Source organism: Seriola aureovittata, chromosome 19, assembly GCF_021018895.1.
Source record: "Seriola aureovittata isolate HTS-2021-v1 ecotype China chromosome 19, ASM2101889v1, whole genome shotgun sequence".
Taxonomy (NCBI): Eukaryota; Metazoa; Chordata; class Actinopteri; order Carangiformes; family Carangidae; genus Seriola; species Seriola aureovittata.
Window position 1 is genome coordinate 5,275,816 of NC_079382.1, and position 27,195 is coordinate 5,303,010.

The 27,195-nt window shown below is 42.4% G+C and overlaps 1 protein-coding gene across 2 annotated transcripts in view; it reads left to right on the forward strand.

Annotated features, from left to right (window-relative positions):
- Nucleotides 1-23,513, forward strand: part of flrt2 (fibronectin leucine rich transmembrane protein 2) — a 44,321-nt gene extending 20,808 nt beyond the window's left edge. Inside the window, exons 1-2 of one of the 2 annotated variants that reach the window (XM_056405833.1) lie at nt 13,525-14,162; nt 16,526-23,513. In XM_056405833.1, coding sequence (XP_056261808.1) covers nt 16,970-18,952 — 1,983 coding nt within the window. In that variant the 5' untranslated portion in view covers nt 13,525-14,162; nt 16,526-16,969 and the 3' untranslated portion in view covers nt 18,953-23,513. Of the gene's footprint in view, nt 1-13,524; nt 14,163-16,525 lie in introns of those variants that run through there. The other variant, XM_056405834.1, reaches the window with a different exon arrangement.
- The last annotated feature ends 3,682 nt before the right edge of the window (nt 23,514-27,195 follow it).

Sequence of the window (27,195 nt, forward strand, 5' to 3'; positions counted from 1 at the left end):
TGCGTTTCTGTCTCTCTAGTCTGTGTGTCTGTTGATGTTTCAGTGTGTGTGTGTGTGTGTGTGTGTGTGTGTGTACAGCAGGAATAAAGCACCCCATTGATAAGAACAAGTTCTTCTTGTTAACGTATCAGTAGAGCTGGTCCTGAGCCAGAGCTGAATTCCCAGGGGCGTATTTCTATACAACCCCTGCTATGACACGGCAGTTACTATTCTGCAGCACCAGACACACACACGCACACACACACACGCACACACACAGGGCTAGATAGCCCAGGAACGAAACATGTGTTAACACTCTCTTTCCAAGAGATACATTGAAGAGGACATTGAGCAATGTTTCGTCTTACATCTCTCTAGTGGCCGCCTGCTCTGCAGTCGTCTAAAATGCTTCCATGTGCAGTCTCCGCATTCCAGCTACGTTTCTGAGGCATTTTGAGACTCACCCTGAAGATACCCGATACCCAGGGGAAAGCAGATAGTCATGAGAAATACCTGCTAGCTCTAACCAGTTTTAAATAACAAGAGGGGGAATTTTTGCCATTCCCTTGGTCTTCATTCTTTTTGCACATGTGCCAGCTATTGTTTTCCTCCTCTTATACACCAGGGAGATGGAGCCGAGGTTGTTTTATGACAGTCATAATCACCACCCCTGGCGGCTGCGTAGGGACATCATCTCCAATCGGCTGTTGCGGGGCACACCTCGTTGTCACATAAAAGTGTCTAGATGAAGGTCGGCGGGAGAACAAAGAGGTTCAGTGTGCGGAGTAAGCACCTACAAACGCCACTGCTCCAGCATGTGTTGCACGCTCTGCGTCCCGTCCGTGTGTTTAACCGCTGCAGACCACTGCGAGCGCCGGGCGTGAGCTTCAGAGCCGGTCGGCCCGCTCCCCTTCTTTGACAGCAAAGGGACTATGACAGTAAATCTGTGCAGAACCGCACAATTAATCACAACAGTGGGTCGAACAAGTGGCTTGGCGTGACAAATGCATGTGGGCAGTGCATGCTGGGAGCCAAAACATAGCATTTAGTGTGGAAATTAATCATATACATCAAGGCTGTATTTAATAAAATACAGGTCAGCATTTAAATGTGAGGCCACGGCACACCAGAAAGCACTCGTAAAGAGCCGTGTTGTTACCATCTGTTTTCGTACATAGATCAGGAAATGCGAGGGCGTTCGGGGGTGAACACAACCATGGAGACAGACGAGGGTTTAGTTTACTGCATCCGAATTTTAACGTCATCATCCTCAAACCATTTGAAGTGCAATCACATAGAACATTTGCATGAACTGATTTACTAACTTGCTCTCTCTCAACACAGGATGTAATGTGGAAATTCAAGACGCGGGATTTAAAGAGCACGAACGCGCTTTTTAAAAGACAAGCTGGGGACTTTTATTTTCCAGATGGCTTTGATACAAATCATAGCGGTGTCACCACCAAAGCATGCTTTCCCGTTATTACGACTGTTTAAAAGGTTTACCTTTAAAGTAAATGCGAAGTGACAAATCCAAAAGGGCTGAGACAAAGAAGGGGGTAGATATTACAAATGGAATTGTCCCCATGGGCAAACCACATAATATTCATATCAAACCTGATACATCTACCCCTTGGATTTCTAACCATGCAATCAGGGGCTCTGCCAAGTTAGTGAGTACACCCTGATCAGTCAACGATAAGAGGGGACCAACGGGGCACTGCGGCTTTGTGAAATGCTGCGTTCTGGTTAACTATCAGACGTCTTGAAGCAGGACTGGATATTAGCTCATAGCCTGTAAACGCCTCCTGTGTTGCCCAAAATCTCATTTGACGGGAACAAAGTATTCTCACGAGTGGTACAGAGTCCACTCTCCTCTCTCCGTAATGGTCTCCTCATGCGTTCGGAAGAGCACATTTTGAGTCGTGATGTCTTGCTGAGAAATTACCTTTTCTGTGGCGTCCTTCCAGGAAGTTAGTGGCAGAAAATTCTAACTGTTAGCTTAGCTTCTTTATGGTGGAGTTCTTGTAGGTAAAACTACTTGAGGGATGGCAGCGTCAAGCTGTAGCTGCACCACTTTAGTGGAGACTGAAAAACTGTTGGATGGATTGCCATTAAATTTTGTGCAGGTATTCGTGATCCCCAAAAGATAGATCCCCCCCCCAAAAAAAAGAAGAAGAAAGAAAAGTCTGATAAGTTTTTAGAAACTTAATAAAAATATATATTTTCTTATTTAAATCAATCAATCAGTAATAGTTTGCAGAAACAATCAAAAAAATTTAATGGTTATTATGACTTTTACTTTTTCCCTTTAGTTCCCTTTTAGAATTGCATGTCAATAGTTTTATTTCTTTACACATTCCCCTTGTGCATAAAGAAAGATGGGCCATTTAAAATCTCACTTTAATTCAAAAAACTCTATAAAGGTTGCTGAAGGTGTAACTGTATTTCTAAATCTGAAATGTTTACATGATGCTCATAGTTACAAAAATGTGGTCAGCTGAAAGAGAAATAAGACAGTTGTTTGGTTTCTCGGCACCTAAAAGAACTAGACCTTGTTCCATGGCTGTTTTCTGTGTGGGACCATTAAAGAGCTACAACAAATCATATCAAGATTCATTACGACAAACAAATCTTCCTCATGTGTGTTGCTTTCACTGCTTCCAACTATGTATGATGCTTTCATGGCAACCACGCTGTGTCGACATGACAACCTGATGGAGCTGCCTGGCCTGACATTGTAGTTAATGTCACTTTGATCAACATTCATCACTCTCATATATTTCTACCTTGTGGGTGTTGGTGCCAAAAACGTCGTTAGCGACTGTTCGCTCTGTCTCCTTCTTTTAGTGCTGTTATTCTGGGCAGTGGGTCTTATAAATAACTAATAAAGACCAAAGCTATGACGCATTCATCTTAATGCTAGGTGGCATCAGGGACAGGTGCGCTGGCTTATTCCTACCTTTTGTACGACAGCGCAATTAATCTGCTTTGTACCAAGTTAAGAGCAAAGAGTGGACTGTGGAAAGAGACAAATGAAAAACCAAAAGGGAAAGTCATGAATTTTACAGTGAACTCAAAGCCACACCTGACCACGGCTACCGTTACACTCTCTCTTTCCTGTTTCTCTTTTGTGTTGAGCTGTACTTCCTTAAAAAAAACCAAACAAGGAAAGAGGCATGATTGAAGTCATCTGTTCCCAAAATAGAAAACAAATGAGGATAGGTGAGGCTAGCGTGCGCTGGAGAGGGGAAAGTGGGGAGATATTAGCCATATGCGATTCATTTACAACAGCATGCTTCAATTAATCTGGGCAGGGTGGCAGGCGCCAGGGTTGGGCCCCATGCCACCTGAGCGAGAGAGGAAGAGTGAGCTGCTGCTGGGTGAGGGATGAGCAATGAAAACAGATCCCTCTGAACTGATACGACTTATATTGCTGCTCGCAACCAAACTCATCCCCCTGACTTCCCTCTCCTCATCCTCTCTTCCTCTCCAAGCCTCTTTGTTCTCCCTTTTCATGGAACATAAAGATGAGGCCAATAAAGGCTGAACAAGGCGTTCTGATTCATCAGGCGTCCCTGAAGCACCCGGAGAGGAGCTGTAATTCTCATGTAGGCGTCCACCTAGAGGCACCCTCAGGATGTTTTGTGAGACTATTCTCAAACTGGGGCGGCATGCTGCGGCAGTAAGTGAAAGCAAAGGGGGGGGGCACACTGGTGAGGGGCAAAAACCACAGTGCCCAGATGGAACCGCAGATTGTTTTAAAGGGGCTACTGCCTCAGCAAAACCATATGGGGCAAAAATGCTATTTATCGAAATCTCATTTATGTTTTTCACGACATGGTGAGCAGCACTGGAGGATCTTGTAAACAAAAGATAAAGTACTAACGCTGTCAACGCATGATGGGGGGGGGGGATAAAATAAAAAAATCCAGCTGCCTCATCTGCATCTGCATATCTCCGGGGTGTGTTGTGGTGAGAAGTTTTATTTCAACTTGTGAGGAATATTCCAAAATAAGAGCAAATGAACACATGCCAGGCTTTAATGTCGTAATGCATTAAGTTACAGTCGAGCTTGCCAAGGCCAACACAGTGATTGTTGTAGAATAAATAACATTGAAAAAAAAAAAAATGTTGATGATGATGAATTAACCAGAGGAAAAGAAACGCGCATTAAGACACAGGATAAGAATATGAAATTACGTCACTTAATAGTTAAAAGACAAGCAATGGCATCAGTATGGCAAACGATTAAACACTGTAGCTTAGCGGTGTCTGACGGCATAATTATATTTTCATCCGTCTGTTTCGTGAGCTGTTTCACCTGGCTTCTGATGTAATCTGGATTTATCCAAATTCCTGCCTCATGCATCAGGGGGATTTTTCACATTGAAAAGACAAAGCGAGGGCTGAAACAGATAATAAGAAGCCTTTCAAACATCCACTACAATGTATGCTTTCAGACAAACTGCGAGCTAAAACGCCTCTTTGCTTCCCAGGCAATTAAAATTTTCCACGAGGAATAGAGATTGGCATAGCATTTAATCTGAAAGTGAAGACACAGGAGTATAGAAGAAGAGTGAAAATGAACAACCTCCATGCCTCATCTTCTCAGTGTGTGTGTTTGTGTGTGTGTGTGTGTGTGTGTGTGTGTGTGTGTGTGTTTTAGATAATCTAAGTCACTAAATTAAAAAACGACGATAATAATAATTATCTCCTCTTTATTGTATTCAGTGTTTAGTAAATAAGCAAGATTTACAATTATATCGGTCCATATGAAATTACATTATATGCACTATATTGTAATTATCTCTGATTAAAATATAGTAATTAATAAGTGTCTCAGGTCATGTGTGTGTAAATTGCTGTGAGACATTCTCCACTCAGCACTAATTTGAAATTGTGCAATAATAAATCAGCTGCAGGGAGGAGCTGTCAGAGAGGAAAAGGTTCAGGGGACCGTGGTGTTTTGGTATTTCAGGGCTTAGTTAATTAGTTGGAGGGGAAAGCCGAAGATAAACACAGATTGTCATTCAAGCACAGGAAGAGGCTTTAAACAGCTGTCCACAGCTGTGAGGTCCTGATCAAATCAAGCTGGTGGCTTGTCGGACAGAACGCTGCAAAGTTGGGACAAACTTTTTTTGAGTTTTTTTTTATAGTCTTATTATTATACCACCCATTTCTCAGCCTTTGTTTACTTTACATCATCTGTTCTCTCTTATTTGTCCTGTCCACCTAATTGTTGTTTTTTTAAATGTAAAACAAAGGCTCTATAAAAAAATGAACCTGAAGCTTTAATGCATGTGGAATATTCTTAGAAATAAAACAAACAAATAAGAGAAACACTTGATAGCCTCTACGTTCACTGTTTTAAACTTTTACTGATCTGTCAAGCCTCTTTTGACTAAATAGTAATTGAAGGAACTTCTTTAGGGGCTTGGATACCTTTCCTGCCGCCCCACCACAATCAAATAGATTTGGTTCAGTATGGCTATAAATAAATTTTAAAGTGCCATTAAACTGGCCAGAATAATTGTAATATTTATTTTACACAATATACAATTTACAACATCTAATATTGAATTAAAATAAATCACATTTTATCGTCATTGTAAAACATGTATACTTGTGTTTTTAAAGTTCTAATAAGTCATTCAGTGGTTTTAACAAAATAGTTTAGTTGTAGTTTCCAAGCTCTTTCTACCTTTGTGATTTAGTTTTACATTTCCATAAAACTGAGAGACTTACAAGAAACACATTTTTGAAAAAGAATGATTGGAATCAAAGCTAAGGCTTAGATATTACAACTTTTATCCTGTAGCATGGGCCAAACAAAAAAACAGTGGATCCTACAATTCCCACAATGCAATTCAATACAATAATTCATTAGAACACCCCTGTCTTTCAAATGCTATGCCTCAACAATGTAACCCAGGCTTTCTATTAAACACAACAGACCTAAGCTGAGAAAACCCTGATGACATCATCAGGGTTACATGAGAAAAACTCCTTCAGTGGCCACAGACGACATTATACAGCTGTTTTACTCTTCACAACGTATGAACTGATACTCTGTAAAATCAGTGGAGTGTGACTTTAATACTACTCAACTCCAGAAGACGTGTATCAAAGGTTTATGGTGTCATTTAATTGGTCAAAATGATCATAATACAGATACATTAATATACAATTACAACTGAAACAAGTGTATGTGAATGAGGTGGATTTTCTCATCTTACAGTTTTATTTTGAAAATGTTTCAGGCCCCAAGAGGTAAAACTAGAAAGTGAAAATAACAAAAAGGTAACGATTAAAAAAAGGTTTAGAAAAATACTTTTGTGTAATTATTTTCTGATGGCCCGCTCATGGCCTCTTACATTCATCTCACGACCCCACATGGGGAAACTGACCCCCAGGTTGGGGACCTCTGATCTAAAGCCTATTCAGAAGTGAGTGTAATCAGCAGAATAATGTGTAGTTTCTACAATACTTAATGGCAAGACTGTCGTGACCTCTGTGTTTAATTAAGTCAGTGTTGCACCTTCATCTATGTATGCGCAGTCGTATCTGAGCTGGTGCGATAGTTTTATTTTTTAGATTCAAACTGATTATCGTCTGACCTCTTCAGGATTGATTCATCTTAGTCAAAACATACCTTTGCCCGCATGTGTGTGTGAATGACTGATAGCAGTAGTCACCATGATGAGCTCTGAATCAGGGTCTGGATATATGTTTGTTCAGTTCCTGCTTTAGTGACTCATAGATCTACAGTATTTGTACAGTTTAGCCTGGGAGGCAGGAGCGGCCCTGAGCCCCCTTCCACCCACCCAGAAGACTTCCTCTTAGCTCAAGTCAGGAGGGGAAATTTAGCCCAGATGTGACTTCAAACAAAAGAAAAGATGCAGGGATTGGAGGTGGGATTAAGCCCATCTTTCGCCTGACCCCAAGACCTGCTCCTTCCTGGCATCTGTCTATTTTTCTCCTTCTCTCCTCCGTCTCTGATGATCTCCTCTAAGTTTCTGTCTCGCGGGTCCTCTTACTTCTTCTCCTAAAGAGCACGGCTGTTTTTTACCAAGTCAGAGCGGCGTCATTTTTCACTTCGGCTGTGTGTTGGTTATCCAGCGCCGTGCATGACAATGATAAGGAAATCCTGTGTAGCAGCACATTCTCACCAAATAAGGTGAAAAAAACCAGGGGATTCGTAAGGTTCTCACAACACGCACGTTTAAACCTTTTAAGTACTTCACAGTTTTCAGCCTCGTTTTGTAGCTTTTTCTCATAAGCATCTGACCAGCTGTAGACAACATGATGACGCAGCACTTTTTCCAGGCGAAGCCTCGGTGAAGATTAAGATGAAAATATGAAGCTATAAATATCAGAAGTAATTAAACAGAATTAAAATTCAACAGCTTCTTTTCTAGTTTTGCATAATTACACAGGTAGACGCATATTTGCATATTTGTGTTTGATATACAAATGTTGAGGACATTTTTCTCTGATTTGAACAATCAGGCGTGGTACGACAACTCTTTTACTTTTCCCTCCTCCTCCTCCCTCACAGATATAGGTCTACATCGCACATATCTAGTCCCAATAAAATGTAAAATGTCACTCCTGGAAATATAGAAAATGATATTGATCGAAAGCGTAAACGACAGCACTCGACCTAACCCCAGTTTGTGCCTCTAATGCCTCACTTTGACAGTTTTCAAACTTAATATTTTTCTTTGAAGAGGTTGTTTAAAAAGAGTTCCCATTGTTCTGAAGGCATTTCCAGAATGCTCAGTCTTCATACCATGTCAAAAATGGTCCACTGGTTACAAGATAAAATCAATGTTTTTACCTGCTTCCCAAGTTGTGTCTGTGTTTTTCCTAATCCCATACAAATGTAACTGCCTGTAAATTCTTTATTGTTTGGCTCACATCGTGAATGTTAAGCAAGGAGCTACTATTTACCATCCAGCTGCCATATCTTTACTTAGATCAGGAACATGACCGAAGCTTCGTCTGAATTCGTGAACTTCCGTACTTAACGTTTGCTGTTTTGAGTGCACGAGTGCATTTACACTGACAAGTATGGCAACATGTAGTGCACTAGAAGTACGTAAGTTGATTTGAGACGACACTACCCTGTCAGAGTACTCTGTGTGTACTCTGTGTACACACAGAGTACACACAGAGTACTCTGTGCTGACTGGAATATCCAATCTGAGAGTCTACAGCTATGTTAGCAGTGAGGCTATGTGTTGCTTAGAGCTGAATGCTAATGGATTGGAGTTTAGCATTTGCAATTAATCTGGTTGTAAATCAAAGTTTTGTTTAAATCTAATAGTTCTCAAGAAATTAAAAAACAAAAATGTTAGGCTGCTGGTTGCTCGAGGAAACAGCAGGCAATGTCGTCATGGTTGATCTTCTGGGGGCCTTGAACATCTGTAAAAAATTTCCAGCTAAATCTATCCAGTAGCTGATGAGCTAATTGTGTTTGGACCAAACCTGTGAACTGAACATCCGACAGACTTACGAGGCAACTCAAGAAAAACGTCATGAATCTTTATTGTGCAACAGACTGAGTCATTTTTCATCCTCACGGTTAGAGGAGTCTTTGAGGATTTTGGAACAACAAAGAAGCGCTAAGTGTTGTTAAACGACTTTCTGGGTTTTTCGCCAGATTTTTATTTTCATAAAGTCACATAGCTCTGAGACCGAAATGTAAAGATGATGAATGAAAAGCACAAACTGGCTTTAACACTTAACACTTGATAATATACTCGCTCTCAACATCCCAGAATGACGGTGCGAAATAAAGTAAGACCTTGCAGTAAGGGTAGATTGCGCCTTTAAAGCTGTATTATTTTTCATAGCAGAGAGCAGCACATGTCAGCACAAAATGGCCACCACATATATTAACAATTGCTAAGCAGTTGTCCGAGGTATTAAATCTCGGGGGGGCGAGGGTGACGGAGCAGCCAAATGTCAAAAACAGCAGTGATCCACACTGCCTCTCTCCTTCTCCTTCTTCCTCTTCTTTTTTTTTTTTTGTGATTTCAAACCTCTCTATCTCTTTTCTTCTATCTCTATCTCCCTCTGCCCTCCTCCTCCTGCTTCTCTCTCTCTCTCTCTCTCTCTCACCCCATCCCTCCCTCAGCAGAACTACAGGGGCTTGCTTGTTGTCAAGTCAGTGTTTTTACAGCCTGGCATTAGCACAGGGCAGCATTCAGTCAGGACCCTGCATTCACTTTGCCTCCCCTATAATTCACATGCTCATGTGAGAGCGCGTTGCCCGTGCTGCTACTCACGGAACGACTGTGATTGAGTGTCGCTGGCCTTTTGACAGCTCGACAGACCATTTTACTCTTCTTATAAAAGCAACTTCAAGCCTTACAAATAAATCTTTTATACATTTTAAATGCCACATATAACACCCCACATGACATTAGGGAGGCTCAGATGGATGGATGCGGTGCTGGATTGAGTTGTTTTACGGGACAGTCAGGGGGGGTGGTGTTCGGCTTTGAGAAGGAGGAGAAGGTGGGGAGGTGAAATGTTGTTTATCACGACTCTGCCATCCGATTACACTGATATTTCATTATGTAGGAGATAGCAAATGATGAAATAACAGTCTTACAATGGCGTGTTGTTGTATAGACTGTATATTGTATATTTCATTGTCTGTCTGTCATGTTGTGCTTGCGTAGAGACAGCAGTGTGAAAAAAAAAAAAAAAAAGCAGAGGAAAAAAATGAATTTTGGTCTAGAGGGGCTCAGGAGCTGGTGCAATCCTCTGACTCCCTCGCCTCCTCTCAGCTCACTCCTTGAGTAAAATATACAGTATGTGCTGTTGGCTGACTCGTTTCCTCAGCTGTGGAAATGCGTTCTCTTCTGGGAGCTATGCTGTGACATTAGATGCATGTAGATTGATAATCGACGGGGGTAAACATAATTACATCGCCTTAGAAATTAATGAACGCATTGATCGCCCACTCTAAACATAATCAGCATATTTTTCTTTAAGCCACTGAAATCTCAAGCGACGGGCCTGATTATATCACGGCTTCGGCGATTTGCAATATTACTGCGGTTTCCCACAGTTAGTTCTTTCACAGATCTTGCCAATACTTGTGGGGAGGTTTTTAAACACTGATGTTGTTGGCACCTTTGAAGTGCCTTTCAGTGTCCAGATGTAAATTCATGCAGGGAGAAATGTGATAAGCTAATGATGTCTCCAGGGACTGGAGTGAATATAACCAAGGGATAAACATATCTGCATATCTGAGTGGACTTTTTTTTTTTCTCCCCCCCCCTCCCCTCCCCTCTACCCTCCTTTAGCTCTGTTTGGGGTCTGAACAGGAGCGAATGGACAGAGGAGGCTTTGATGTGATCTGGGGTCATGTGTATCTGCAGTTATCAAGGTACACAAGCGTGCAGAGTAAATATGCCACACCAAAAACTGTGGGAAGGTCTCTGGGTAAGGCGGAGAAGGGGAATTTCCACTTCAGGAGAGCGTGTAGACAGAAATATTTCTCTGCCTTTATGCAATATAGACCGTTAATATGTACAGTATGTCCTCACCAAACCTCCAGAGGAAGGCACATAACAGATATTTTACTTCTTCACTTACAAAGGCTTAAAATCAATTCAATTAAGCTTCATTTCTAAAGTCAGTTTTGATTGAATGCAATCAATAGTTTCCAGCTATTTTACGTGTGACTCCTGCTCAGTTATTTTGCTTGACAACAATGAGTAAATCAAATTAACATGCAGTATGAAGGCTTTATCTGCCTATAGCCCCCCCCCATGCGCCCATTTCATTGTCTGTCATTTTATCCCCAAAAAGAAGGAGACACTCCACAATGCTGCGCCAACCAGGAACAGAGTACACTACTGCAAAACATGTCCATCAAGGAGAAAATAAAAATAGGCTGTTTCCTCTAAATTCACTCAATCAATAATTCATACCGTGCACAGAAGCTTGATTTATGACAGAATTAAATGTTGTGGACTGGGCCTCGGAACGGCCGTCCATCTCGGGGACGTGGCAGCTGAAATTAAACATGAAAGGCAAACACTGAGCACAACCAAACCATCTCGCGGCGAGTTGACGTATTAGAAGGCTCAGATGGCACACGCAGCGCACGGCACGATTTGGGTAAAACCACGCTGATGATTTAAAAGGAGCTACGTAATTTGTTCGGAGAGTTTTGGTTGAGTTATGTGTGTTCGAGCGGGTCACCGGGAGTCAAAGAGCGACATTAAAACTATTTGGCAACCGAAGGTAGAGATCAAAGGCAGATGTGCACCTGCTGACCTGTCGGGATCTCCTGTGACTCCTGCCTGCCTTTATGACCCTTTGGCTTTGGCTATAAACTAACATGGTAAACACAGAACATGACGGTTTTAGTATTTCTTTGGTCAAGCTGAAATTTGAAATCTCCTCTCCTTTGTCAGTAATTTATATCACCTTTCCTGTGTGAGGAAGCATAAACGATAGCAATACGTATATAAAATAAATATATGTACAAATACATATGTAAAAAAACATGTACAAGACATTCTGTAGTTTTCAAGATTTTAACAGGATAAAACTGTTTTTGAACATATTTTGGGGAAACAGCGTTGAAGCGTCCACGTGGGCATTTGCCATGGCAACATTTGACATGGCAACATTTGACATGGCAACATTTGTCAGACATTTGATAGTCAGAAATGTCAACTATTGTGGTGCACTGACTGGAGCAGGTCATAGCCCTGTATAGTTACAAACTCTGATATAATTCATTTTCACCTCTTTTTAACAAGCACACTTAATGTCGTCTGTCAGGTGACTGTCCCATTACGTTTCAACATTTGTTTGTGTTTCACTAGGGAAGGGGAAGCTAACAAGCTAATGGAAGCTAGTCAGTCTGGCTTCGTTGCTTTAGCCGCAGCACGTAAGTCGATACAAATTCAATTCCTTGGAGAACTGGTGCTATCGCTACTATAAATAAATAGAGTCAAAACAAAAATGTATACTTTTTTGTTGATTTTTGACCAATTACACAAGTCACAACATCAAACACCAAAAATGCACTGATTTCTAAGTAAAAGTTCATTTTGAATTGAGTAAGAGCGTGAAACTTCATGTCAGATGTGGAGCAGTATCTGTTGCAAGTTCGCAAACATTAGCAAACATTAGCAAACATTAGCTACCATATTCAGCTACTCTCAGTCCAGACACAGTAAATTCTAAGAGCAATACCGCAAGTGTTTTAGTGAGTGAGGCTTTGACTTATTACTTCCGCCATGTTGGATTGTGTTTTTGATTGTTTGTCAGTTTATGCAAAAAGAATACTGAACCAATTGGCACCAAACTTGGCGGAGGGATGGTACAGGGGCCCGGGGAAGATCACATTGCATTTTGGTGTCAGACTGGCTGAGGGATGGATCCAGGACTTTTTCATTACTTTCCTTAACATTGTTAGGTTTTGGGGGCATTTTTCAACATTTTGCTCAGTTTCTCTGAAAATAATGTTTGGATCTTGATGCAAAAGAAAATGTATGATATTGAGAACTATGACTTTGTACAGGATGATGCACATGGATCAGGTGGAAGAAAGGAAGAAAATGTTGGAGGAGGTACGGCTCTAGTGAGTGTCATTCTAATTGTTTATGAATTAAGTTTTTATTTCTAAGAGTACAACTGGGATGTTTTTTTTCTTACAAACTTTTAGAAGGTTTGTGCCTGTGAGAGACAGAGGTGACAGTGGTAATCTCCTATATGTGTGTGTGTGTGTGTGTGTGTGTGTGTCTGACTGAGCGTGCGTATTTTTAGTTGTGTTAAAGAAAATGTGTGCGCGCTCAGGGAGATGTGAGAAGAGTATAGATACAACTAGATGCAGGCAAATGTGTGTGCGCGCGCGCTCGGAGGTGAGCGCGTGAGCGGCTTGAAGTGTGTGGGCAGAGCAGCAGTGCCCTGCTGAATCAGTATTAGCGCGTAGAAGCGGTGTAGTCAGATGAAATTACTTTGGCTGTCAGCGTGTGTCTAAATGCTTCAAATCACTAGAAGAACGTACGGGAAGTGAAGATGAGATTGTGCTTTTCACTGGGGGCTAATTAACCAGCAGTAATTAAAAAAGGAGAAAACCCTTCTGAAAAGAAATGGGGCTATAGTGGTCATTAAAAAAAAAAATCTTACAGCAGGCTGAAGAATATTCCTACACGGCCACAGCTGATAAAACCCTTCATAGACACGTTGTGACCCCGAGGATAGACTCCAGCTAGTCCCACAGTAACTAACTCTGGGGATATTAAAGGAATGTGCCCTGTGGTGATTTTTCATTGAGAATGCTGCTGCTGGATTTTGTGATTAAAATGCAAATGGAAGCTCAGACGTCGTCGCGGGGTAAAAAACAGGCCCGGCAAATAGCATGTATGCACGGGCAAAGTGTGTTGAGAGACAAACTATTTTCTGCAGTGTGAGGGCAGCAGGGAGGATCTGTGGCTTACAGCCATCACGGAGCTGCTGGAGGAGATGCATTCTTTATTCTGAGGAGGGGAGGAGGGACAGGAGGGGAGAGAGAGAGAGAGAAGGAGAGAGAGAGAGGTGAGCAGAGCACACACGTAGCACTATCAACTGAATCCATCTAAGAAAACAACTCGCAGGGAGTCCGGGTCTGAGCTGCGCAGACACTAAAGGCAAGTTTGAGCTCCCCACTAAAGAGCGCGCAGGACGGACGCAGCTGGCCGTCATGGCCCGTGGCGGAACAGGCAGCGGACACTTCGGGTGCGAGTGCGTCCTCAGCGTTCGGGCAGAGTGTGGAAGGGGAGAAGTGGACGCTGCGATCACCCTGCCGCCGCTTTCTTCGCTCCTCATGCGCTGCAGACGGTGTTGAGTTCAAGCGGTGGGGCTGCGTTGTGAAGCGCCCGGGAGCTGGAAAACACAAAAAAAGAAAATTTAAAAAAGTGCGGACAGCGGTGCGGACGGACGCTCAGCACACAACCGGAGGGGGGGGGGAAACCCATGCAGGCAAATATGCTGTTCTGTAGACTCACCGGGTTCACGCTGCTGATCGGAACCGAATCGCATCAGCGTTACCGAGCGGACCTTTACGCACGGTCATACAGCAGGACCGCCTGAACGGAGGCGTGAAGAAAGGGGAAAAGTTGAACGCGGTAACGGGTTTTGTAATGGATAAAGGCTCGACAAAGGTACAGTGGATGTTTCTTAATAACCCTGGACAGACTTGGAGAGAAATAAGGAAAAATTCAAGGTTTAGCTCAGGCCTAAGTTGTATATCAATCGACTACTTTTCTCATTAAATGAGGATGATTTTATATATATATATATATATATATATATACACACACATATATATATTAAATATATATATAAAATATGCACCTTTTCTTAACACAAGTCAGATCTACTAATATGTTTTCATCTATTACAGCCCCGAGCCGTCTGCAGGCAAAAACAGTCATAAACTGACACTGATTCTCCAATTCCCACTGACTTTTAAAGATGAATTAAAATTGTTGGCCAGTTTATTTGTAGGTTAATCAGATAGGCGTTTCATCCTGTTTAAGAATACAGCACCACAAAGCGCAACGCTCCACATTTTGGAGAAAGCCTGACTTTTTTTTTTTCTTTCTCTCTCTCAGAGGGGCTTTCACTCTCAATGCACTGCACGGTTTTCAATTCCCCCCTTTGAAATAATTCATTCAAATGAACACCGCTCACTGGGCAGGCTTTGAAGTATACCTGATCCGCCTCTTATCGCCTCTTAAATACCCTATCCATTTTAAACTTTTAATTGCGTTTCTGTCGCTAAATCCAGTTCTAATCGGATTGTCCTGGCCACATATCACAGCCTTCATCTGCTGGTGAGAAACTGTGCTCCCTCGGCTGGAAATTAAATCAAAAGAAAAGAGGAAAAAAAAAAAGTCTTTCCATCAGTTTTCCCTCCTTGATCTATCCATGTCCACAGTTTATCAGTGCTGACAAGTGCAGACCGACTTGATATCGTGCTTCTTTTTGAGGTTCGCTTATTATTTGGATTCTCAGTGATTTTTTTTATTTATTTATGCAGCAATAATAATCTTGATGCTACTGCCTTCTGCTGTTGATTCTGCTGCTGTGGCAGCACATTTTATTGCCTCATGTGGTTGCTTACCCCCCCCCTTAGCTTATTTGATTAAATTTAGCTCTTTCAATTTAGAAAAGTAGATCACAGATGTGTGTCAAAGGATTGTTTCTCCATCTCTGCCACAAAGAGCCCATGCATGCAGGATCCATCTCCTCAACAAACAGGGTAGGCAGGTAGATAGATTTTTGTTTTATAATAACTTTCTTAATTTAGTATCTTGTTCTTTTCTTCACAAAATATAGCCTGCCATGGTTGCCTGACATTACACATTTGAAATTTAGCTTAAGAAAAAGGACTAGAAATAACAAGAATTGGATGTATTTTCTGGAATTACGTGGCTTCTCCTGCTCCTGGCAAACCCTGCAGGACACCTTAATCCACGCTTCCATTCCACCCATCGTTCCCAGCTTCAGTTAAGCTAAAAGCTACCGATGACAACCGCTATCTTTCAATCATGTAGGGGAAGAGGTAGGGGAAAAAATGTTTGATGGATCATAAAACTTGGAATAATGGATTGGGGGGGGGGGTCTACTGTAATCCAGTGGCCTTGTGCTTTACTACGAGCCTCTCCACGCTGAAAAATGGACTTGTATTGATCATTTATCGCAGGTGGAGGAACTAAATTATTTTCCAATCCCATCTCATTTGACATCTTGAGTGTGTCGCTCTAGAGAGAGGAGGAGCTGATAACGCAGGGGTGTCTGTTCCTCGACTGCCTCCTCCTTTGTTTTCTAATTCCACTCTTTAAATCTTTGAGTTTGATGATGCGGTGTGTTCAAGCCGGCACGTAATAACGAACTCCTCCTTGGGCCACCAGCAAGACAATTGGCTGTGTTTACTGTAAGCACTTGCGTGTTTACTCGTGCACCTCTGCCCACAAGACAGTTGTAACTTGTTCTCTGTTCTGTTTTTTTCTTTTTTTTTTTTTCCTCCAGGAAATATCTTATGCGCCCACGTTGCCACACAAAGAGCTGATGTCTTATTAGTCTTATCTCTTTTTTAGCATGTTTTCCATTAAGAAACACTGATGTTGCTCAGAACCTCTGAGAATCTATGAGTGTGTGTCCTTGCAGTGGTCCATTCCCTCTTTTGATAGAGCGGAAGGGATAAAAGCCTCCTTTATGTCTGTGAAACCGGATGTGCAGAGAGCTGTTCTGAATATTTATCAGATGGTTTGACTCTTTTTTTAAATAGCCAGCGCATAATGTGAAATCGGCAGTGAACGGTATGTTTTGTGACTGTCTTTCTGTTTGGGAGAGAAGGAAAGAGTGAGAGAGAGGGAAAGACAGTGTGTGTGTGTGTGTGTGTGAGGATGTTTGTATGTCAAATAAAGAGACAGAGGAGACGGGGAAAGAGAGGCCCTTTTTTTCCGAGAACAGGCCACCCCCGAAAACACTAATCTAGCATTTCTTTGTTTTCCCACAGGTCTCTGGATCCAAATGTCACCCCCCTTGGACTCTGCCCCGGTCGGGGACCAGCAGTGTGTGACGGACAGGCGAGTGGAGCCTGTGGTGGCTCTCTACTGTGTGGCTTCAAATTGGCCCTGGCTGAGCGCTGCATGGAGCTACGAGTGAAGAGTCCTGCTATGGTCTGATGTCTCAGCATGGATGGAGTCAGTCAGAGGACTGGCCACCACTAATGAGACCATCGCGCTTCAGCTGAGGACTAGCATTTACAGGATTACTCCCACGGTTTCCTGCTCTTTTCCCAGCTAACTGCATCATTTCTGAACTCCCCTAGGTGGACTTTTCATGAGTCTAGTTTTTTGTGGATATATTACGTCATTGCCTTTCTGATTTTCATATTTGTTTTTTCCCAACCCAGTTTTTTTTATTGTTGGTTTCCATTTTCCCGTTTTGCTTTTCCACTATGGAGTTTCTGGCTGGACCTTGGAATAAAGATTGGGCTTCATTCTTGCAATTTTGGTTGACTGTCATCCTAAGCCTCCAAATGCAATTCAGCCCGGGTGCCTCTTGCCCGGAAGAGTGTCGTTGTGACAAATCGTTTGTGTACTGCAATGAACGCAGCCTGACATCAGTGCCTCTGGGGATAGAGGAGGGCTACAAGGTCCTCTACCTACATAACAACCAGATCAACAGTGCTGGCTTCCCTATGGAACTTCACAATCTGGCCTCTGTGGAGACGGTCTTTCTCTATGGCAACCAGCTGGACGAGTTCCCCGTTAATCTGCCCAAAAACACCAGGGTCCTGCATCTTCAGGAGAACAATATCCAAACGATCTCCAAGGCAGCCCTGGCCCAGCTGACTCAATTAGAGGAGCTGCACCTTGATGATAACTCCATCTCCACAGTGGGGGTGGAGGAAGGGGCCTTTAGGGAGGCAGTAAGCCTCAAACTCCTCTTCCTCACCAAGAACCACTTAAGCAGCGTTCCCATTGGTCTTCCCGAGGACCTGAAGGAGCTGCGGTTGGATGAGAACCGCATCGCTGTCATTGCAGAGGAGGCCTTTCAGAATGTGACACGTCTGCAGCGCCTCCTGCTGGACGGGAACCTGCTGACGGATGAGGGCATTGCGCCAGGGACCTTCCAGGACCTTGTCAACCTCCGTGAGCTGGCCCTGGCCCGCAATTCGCTCACCTTCCCCCCTCCCCTCCTGCCCAGCCAGTCGCTGGTCAAACTCAGCCTGCAGGAGAACCAGATCGACCAGATCCCTGTGGCCGCCTTCGCCGGCCTAAACAGGCTGGAAAAACTGGATATCTCAAGCAACCAGCTTCAGACTCTGACACAGGGTGTGTTCGACGGCCTGTCGAGCCTAAAGCATCTCATGGTGCGCAATAACCCGTGGCGCTGTGACTGTGCGGTGAAGTGGGTGGTGGTGTGGCTCAAGTCTCTGCCTTCCTCCATCAACGCCCGAGGCTTCGTGTGCCTGAGTCCAGACAAGGTGCGTGGCATGGCAATCAGAGAGCTCACGCTGGATATTATCGAGTGCCCGGTTGATGTCGATCAGCCGCCCTGGCCCACCCTCCGCTCTACACCCCCTCCCCCGCCCACCACTACCCCCGTCACCACCATGATCTCCACCGTCATCACCACATCCATCCCTTACTACTTTGACTCACCCTCCCCTCCCTTACCCCCAATCCATAACAACCCTCCTGGGCCCCTGCCTCCATACGAGGACCCCCTTCAGATCTCCTTCAACGTGGTCAACTCCACCAACATCGAGGTGAGCTGGGATTCCTATTTCACCGTCACAGCTTACAAGGTCACTTGGGTCAAAAGGGGCCAAACCCAAATAAACGAAGGAATGCGGGAGCGGACGGTGAGCGGTGGCCGGCGGCACATCAGCCTCACCAACCTGGAGCCCCGGTCCGTGTATCGGATCTGCGTGCACGTTCTGGACACCCTTAACTCCTACAGGCCCGGAGAGGATACTATATGCTCCGAGGCCAGGACCAAGCCTGCCTTGTCTACTAAGCCCCCCGGCAGAGACCAAGCTCCTCAGGAGAGCATCAACTCCACACTGCTCATGGCTGGGATCATAGGTGGGGCAGTTCTTCTCATCCTGGTAACGCTGCTCAGCTTGTTCTGCTGGCACATGCACAGGAAGAGCCGGTCGTCTTCGACAAAGTGGAAATACAACCGGGGCAGGAGAAAAGACGACTACTGTGAGGCTGGAACCAAGAAGGATAACTCCATTCTGGAGATGACTGAGACCAGTTTCCAGATAGTGGCGCTGAACAATGAGCAGCTGCTCAAGGGAGATTTCCGCATTCAGCCCATCTACACGCCCAACGGGGGCATTGGATTTAGAGACTGTCACCTCAGTAACAACAGTATAGCCTACTGCAAGAGCAGCAACGTGCCCAGTACAGAGTTCTGCCACACGTGATGCAGCAGCAAACAGTACAGCGGCATTTATACATACACACACATACACACACACACACACACACACACACACACACACACACACCAGACACAATACAAGCATAAATACACACACATACACTGTTTGTGTAGACAACAAAAAACATAAAAATTCTAGTGAAATATAACTGTACTATATATATTTCCAAGTTCTGTCTACAATGTAATTTATACTGTGGATAATAATGTGGGATTCTCTGCTATCTTTTTTATTCTTAGGAAAAAGAGATACAAGTGTTTCTTTTTTTATATTCAGCAGGGTTTTGAAAGTTGTTTTAATGGTCAGTACTGTACATGAACATGGATTTGTACAATCACGGCACCCTGGGTGTAGCTTCTGACGAACGCTGTCAGCCTTGGAAACGTTGGGGCGCTTAGAGGGCTGGGATCCTTTGCTAACCACAGAAGCAAAAATATGGCCTTTTTTGACACACTGCAAACACTCCCCAGTACAACAGAACAGTGGTAAAGACAACACAGCACAGGGGAAATCCAAACACTGCTGATTAGAGCGCTGTGGAAATAAAGCACTGCTTCACTGGTGGCATGTTGTAAAAAAAAGAATTGAAGTGCACTTTCTTATTAATGGAAGCAAGGCAGGAAATGAACAGAGGTGGTGATCACGTGCGAGGGATTGCGGCCGGTTGTGTAGGGGGAATGTCGTTGGCTGAGATTTCCCAAAAGTGCCTTAACACTAAAAGCACCTTTGTTCTGTTGTTTACAGTGGAACAAAGGTGGGCTTAGTCAAGAGACGCTTTTGGAAAACTCTGGAAAAAAGGATATGTCATTTTCACCACACTTGTTTTCTGTAGTGATGAGGTGCAATTATTAACATGAGCCTGAAAAGCAACAAAGGATTATTGTCCCTAATGAGGCGCGTGGATGTGCTGACACATGCAGATCCTTTTGGAAGAAATTCCCTAATTTGTTCTGCTTCTTTTGCCTTTTTTTTTTTTTTTTTTTTTGCCTGTTTTCCCTGTTTTGGCGAGTGAGGCCACAAGGGGGCAGTTTCCCTCAGCGTCATGTGTGGGACAGAGGAACAGAGGGCAAGACAGAGAGATCACTTTACCACCACCATTCCCCTGGAGTCTATTACCCAGACGACATTACTCATGCCCAAGCAGCATTGTTTTAGAGTATTATTGCTCATCGACCAACCTGACGATGTGGAATCATTTAAAACTAACGGTGTTTTTCTGTGTTTGGTGGCTAAATTGTATGGATTTTTCACCACTGTGGTCTATCATGGCGGGAGGTCTCTGCTCCTCTGTGTGTGTGTGTGTGTGTGTGTGTGTGTGTGTGTGTTGAGAGCATGATGAATTTTGAGAAGACACACACATTATGCTAATTATACACCCACTTATTTCAGCCTTGTCCCAGCGTTCATTAGGCTTTTTTGATAAATTAGGAAATTACAACAATAAGATCGCGCTCCGCCCATGATCCTCGCCGTGCACAGTCGTGACTGAGCAGCTCATCTCGCATCTCATCATTTATCCTTTTGTCTACGTTTACCACGCCGTCTCCCTCATTTACCGTTTGCGCACCTGAATAATGCGCCTGCTCACTTCGCGACATTAGTTTCCGCGGCGATGATCCTCACCCCGCTCTCCTCGCTTTCGGTGTCTTTTCTGTCCCTTTCTCTCCTTTTCCGTCTCACCGTCTCCCTGTCTGTCCCTGCACCTCTTGATCCCTGCATGGGCTCAATTAAAACACTTTTCCTGCCCTTCAGCTCACGGGCCGTGGTGGCAGCTCTTTGCATGTGAGGTGCCAGTGAGAGGTCTTCATTATGCACTTCTTAAGGAGACTTTATTTGATTTGACAAGATTTTATTTTGAGGGGCCAGGCTTAAAGAATTCCCACCGCCGACCCCTCCGCTCCCCCTTTTTTCTTTTCCCCCCTCTCTTCATAATCCTCGACCAAAAAAGGGAGAAAAATATGTAGTCCTTATTTTCACTTGGCTGCGTGGAGCTCACGCTGGGAAGGAGAGTGTGTTAACTCTTTGTGAGGCGTGCAGGTTTCAGCTGCTGGGACATACGCAGCAAAGGCCGAACATTTACAGTCAAACGATTTGTAAGGGCTTGTACTTGAGTTATTCCAGAGTGTCGAGATTATCTCTTGAGAGGATTTACCTCTACTTTTGAGGTACCGTGGAGTATCTCAGAAGTAACTGCACTTACTGTAATTCCAGCAATAGCTCAGCTCACGACCACATGGACTTTAATTTGAAAGGGATGCAGAGACGTCCTCAGCCCCGACGTTTAAACGATTAAACAAGCCAACAAACAGTGAATTAGTGAAATCTTCTGTCTTAACTGTAATTTTATGTCTTAAAATCTTGTTTCTAATAAGACAACTGACATATTTTTTTTCACCCAGTTTTTGGAGATGGATTTATTTAAATGGCAGTATATCAAAAAAAAACACAAAATCTCTGTTATCCAGGAAACTTTTAAAGCAATAGTTTGTCATTTTTAGTTAATGCTTTCATTCACTTTCTTACTGAGAAGATGAGCAAATGGATACCACTCTCATGTCTGTATGCTTAATATAGCCAGCCAGGTATCTTAGCATAAAGGCTGGAAATAGAAGGAAGCAGCTAGGCTGGCTCTGCTTTAAAGGGTAAGAAAACTCTCTGTAAAACCATGTGTCAGCTTTACACTTTGGTTTTTGTATGGCTTTGTCAGTTTTAAAAATGCTGGTCGGTAGATGTTGTTTCCTTTGGACAGAGCCTGGTTAGCTAAACTAGCTGTCTCATGGCTAACAGCTTCATATTTACCATACACACATAAGAGTTGAATCACTTTTCTCTCAACTCTTGGCAAGAAAGAGAATGTGTCTGGGTTTTTTTTTTTTTTTTTTGCAAAATGTCAAACTGTTTCTTGAAGAGAAAAACAAAATCCTAAAATAAATTAATTTGCATTGCAACAAAATTAATGATCTCATTCCCCTAGTAAATTATGAACATTTGTTTGAAGCAAAAGAAGGTTTTAAGACTAAACACTTTATTACATGACTTGTTTGGATAGAATTTTTTCATGTTGGGTTTTATCAGTACTGAGATCCTCTGTGGTTATCAAAGCATCTCCACTTTTTTTATTCTACTAATATCCACATATCAGCACACCCACTACTCACAGATGCACCAGGCTGCCCTGACCTGCGCTTTGATCTACCCTGCTTAACAATCATGAAGCCGACTGATTGAGCATCTATAACCTACCGACAGTTCATCATGTGTGTGGTTTGCTACATGCTGCACCAGCTGACCATGACCCCTCCCCCCAAACCCCACGCCGAAACACTTGAACATTTACATCAGATATTGTTTAGACTTTGTTTTTTTTTTTTTGCTATAGATGAAAAAGCCCTATCTTTAGGTCACATGCTGACAAGTCAGGTCAAAACTATTGCAACATATAGTATCTCCCCTGTCTGTGAATGTGTAACGGAGACAGATATTTGCCTTACCTTTTATGCTGGACTGAATGATTATCTAGTGAGGAGGAGGAGGAGGAGGAGGAGGAGGAGCAGCAGTGAGAAGACGAGACACAAGGAGACAGCAGAACAGAAAGCACATATCTCCAACAGATTGCAGCCATGGCGGCAACAATAACAGTATTAACAGGGAGAACAACACTAAGCATGACACACAGTAGCTAATGAGAGACTGTTCATCCATGGTGCCAGACTTTAAGAGGTGCACGGATAATGATTCAACCAAGACTGGGGAAGGAGCTTTGCAGCGTACATTACTCTTAATTTTCTACTTGCTTGATGAAAGAATGCGGCTGCAGCGCCGTGACCAATGGAATTACACAAAATGTATTACAGACTGCTAGCGTCAGTTTATTACTGTTTCAGGGTGCAGAGAAGTAATTTCCCTTAAAGCTCATTGATTCCTATTGAAATAATTATGTTTAATCACTGAGATCCACTTCAGACAAAAACACACGAACGAGAGGTTGAAACTGAATACGTTTAAAAGTCATCTTTTCTTCCTGTAGGCAAAACCTTCACGGCAAATAGCTCTTAGCCAGTGACACTCATTCAAGGTTTTTTGCATGTACTGTATTTAGCTTAGTAGCCTTTTTTTTTTCTTTTTTTTTTTTTTTTTTCACACCAGGTTTTGGACTTTAACGTACTCTTTTTTTCCCAGGCAATCGCCCCATGTGGTGGTTGAGATACAGTATGAGCAACCATGGCAGAAAGGTTCTCATTTGGTTTAGAGGAAGTAGGCAGGAAATTTACAGTGCATGTAAAACAGCTGTGTCGGGATACTTTGCCATTCTGGCTCCTCCATTGAGACACCTCGCAGTGTTACATTAGCCATCCACACCAGGACGTTTTCTTAGGAACCAAAGTTAAATTTCTGTTCTCATGATGAAATATTGATGTTGTTCCATGTATGTGCCTTGAGGTTGAACTTACAATGTAAAGTCCTTGAAACCTTTAAATGTTTTTGCACAAACTGTAAATACTTAAGTGAAGCTTTTTGAAAATAAAAGAGCCATTGGATTTGAGCGATCACTCCTTTTCATTTAAAGAAAAATCCCTTAACAAAGAAATGAAAGTTTGTACTTCTGTTTTCTCAGATGAACGATTCGACATTCCTTGTGTTTAAAAGTAGTTTTGTGTGCTGGCGTGAGCCGTCAAGCTATCTAAGGGGAGAGTTTGTCCAGAAACACGGGCCTAGCTAAATCTATTTTTGGGTCAGACACTGGTAATTCTGGGTCAAAGATTTGTGCTGCGCCACACCGTTCCAAGTTATCCTCTTACTTCTATATGGGAAGCTTGAGACATCTTAGCGTAGCCACCACAGCTTAGTGCTCGGCTGGGGAAAATCCAGGATACTCTTTCATTCAACGTGTATGGCACAACTAAATCCCAGAATGGGTTCCTTCTCTAAATCCCTGTGTTCTACCAAAGTCCAACTTTTTTTGCCTCCTCATGACCACATCCCAATGTTGCCTTTGCAACCTCCAGCCCGCTAAATAACCCTCACTGGCCCAAACTTAATTCACTATGACAATTAACCACATGTATTCAACTGAAACACAAGAGGGTGTTTCCATTCTGGTATTTTGAGCAGGAAATTGGTATTTTTCTCAAAAAACCCAAATGTCAAAATGTGAATTTGTTATTGCAGAATTGTAGGGCTTTCTGGGGCAGGCCAGAGGGAATGAGGTGAAATGAGGCTTTGGCACTAAGAAATCAGCTACTCTGCTATTCCCTGCTCCTTGTGTGTTGTGTAACCAGTAGCTACCATGAAAGATTCAGAATGTGATCTCACCCATGTGCATTCATCAGGTTTGGGCTGTAACTCCATCACTTAGTTTGTGTGTAAACCTTCTTCACAATGATCCACTCAGCTTTTGTGCACCATTAAAACTTGTGAAATGTCTTACTGGGTTTAATTTGTGGATAGGAAATATCTTAAACACGGATGTAAACAGGAAGCCAGTGTAGCAGCACAAACTGTAGCTTACTTGTAACTTCCAAAAGGGGGAAATATATATATATATATATATTAAACATTTTACCTACCAATGTAGTAAATGTAGGCTTTATTTGTAAATGCATAGCTGGAGAAATGTGTGTTTCAGACTTTTTCAGTTTGGAAAGAGTGGAAAATATCTCATTAAGATAACCTAGATTAAATTATGAACTAATTCTTAGTTGTTTTTTTTGTTGTTGTGAAATTTAAACAAAATATTTGCAGTTTATATCATATCAGCATTTCATCAAATGTCAGGTCAGATTTGTCAACCATAATTTATATGAGCCCTTTAATTGTTTAATTTAATGCGTCATGTTAGCAAGCTAATGTTTGTTTTGTCAGTTACATTAGTCATTGACACAGCAGTCTGCAAACAACCAGTGGTGGAAAGTACCTGGACTTTCTGAACTGTTTACATCTACTCCACTGTATTTCTTTAACAGCCATAGTTAGTCATAACAAATTGCATTTTTACATACAAAACATGGATGCACTGGGATAGATTAAACTTCCAAATAGTAAAAAAAAAAAACTAGCTACACGTAAAAGTGAAATGTCTCTTACATAATCTACAGCAGTAATGATAATCCATTAATATAACTGTAAAACATTCTGCATTATAAGTGCTTTTCTTTTTGATGCTTTAAGTACATTTTGCTCCATATAGTATATACTTCTACTTAGTACTACTTTAGTGATGGTGTGGTATTGCTACTTTTATTTTATTTTTCTGTAAGGGATCAGGTAATATTTCTTACATATTTCTATATAAGTGCAAATTGGTTCGGTGCAACCAGTTTTAAATTAATGATGTTTATTGCATAAACAATGAAGTTATAACGAGGCAGATTTTTAACTTCAAACTATTGCAGTTGGCTTCAGGACACTAAGTAAATTGTAATCACGCTGAAGAACAGAATCTGCAGTTGCAGTGCACTGCTGTTTTCTATCACATTTTATGTTCACTTTTGTGGATGTTGCGATTCATCTAAAAGAAAGTGGCTGTGTTTGTCATATTCCGTATGCCAGGAGCTAATGAAATGTGGATTTCTGCCTTTGAAATGTTCACTGAACAGGTGTTAGCTTTTTTTTTTTTATTTTATTTTTTTATCTTTCTCTGCCAAAAGAACATTCAATTCTCTTCTGGTTACATATTCTCTAACAGCTTCACTTTGTGATTTTCATTTAAGCGCCTTCTAATCAGCCACAATATGGAGGAGAAGTCATTAAAGGATGCAATTTAAAGCAATCTTATTCCAGGTATTACAAACATCGACATCTGGTAGACTTAACATTGAACTGGCAGGTTTAAAGCTGCGTTCTGTTGTTATTCCCATCTTTCATTGCCCTCAGTAGCCTTTAATTAAAGCCTGAATGCAGGTGAGGCCTTTGCCTCCTTCACAGTACGTCAGGTTAATGTGTGTCAGGATGGGTCACTGGATTTCTGCCCATTTGCTGCAAAGAGTGAAAGCCCTGAACATTAAGTTAAAGCCAACTAAATCCATTTAGGAGCCTCTTCCTCTGCTTGATCTGCTTGATTATATGAAAAACTAAAAGAATTGAAAATTGGTCAAAACGAGCAGCATGCTCTGCTTTTATTCCTGTGTGATGGGTGAAAGAAAACAGCCTTGTAGGTTCTCTTTTCTCTTTTCTGGAGCGCTGCTGTTTACTGAAGGTGCTTACTCTATTTGATACCAGTCATTAAAATTTGATGTTATGACTTAAAAGAGACCAAAACACAGGCTGTATAGAAATCCCCCCGACAGCATTTACAACATTGAACACAGGATATTTTAAGCAGGCATCGATGAGGGGACTGGCTTGAGATGCAAATTAAATTTGTCCTCCCATTTTTAGATGACTGAGCCAACGATTACACATGTGAGAGGAAAATGCAAACTGAATTATTGTCTGTTTTTCTGTTTCAGCAGCAGAGAAAATTTGACATAAGCAAGATATTTTCTCTACCAAAATGAATACTCTGAATCCTGCCTGACAAGTCTTTAGTGTCCGCTCTTCAAACAGCAAAACCACAGCACTTTATTTAAAAAAAAATGTACACAACACACACAGTTTTCTCCCCCTTTACAACTTATGAGAAGTGACTTGCCAGCTGTACAGATTTCCTAATTGGTGACAAAATGAGTTGAGTTTTACACTGAAAACTGCTGCCTAACTGCCCGAAATCCTCTCAGGCCCCAGAGGCAATTACAGGTGTCTGCGCAATAAAAGCAACCTTGCTGTTTACAGTATGATGCAAGCCGCTAACACGGTCCTGCAACGATTACGACCACAGTGAAGCGTGCGGTGGTCAGTGTGTGTCGCTGTGTCCTGGAGGCTCTCATACAACTGTCTGGATTGCAGTGTACCCTGTGGTCTCACCTCAGACTAAACCCCCCGCCCCCCACTGTTTTACTTTGACACTGGAAAACTTAAAAATCCTCAGGAAAGCTCTGGAGTTATAAATAGAACCCCCTTTCTGTCTTTTTCTAAGCTGATTTATGGACATTTATTCACAAAGTGTAATTGAAAATATGTGTATCATAGTGGTGTGTTCAGATTCGACTGAGTTCTGACTGGAATTAGGATGGAAATTGCTGCAATTGCAATTGTGGGGCGAGGGGTTTTTAAAGTGCTGCTGCTCACTGTGCTGGTGCAGGACACAACGACAATGACTAACTTCCTGTTCTTTTAAAGTCACCGGC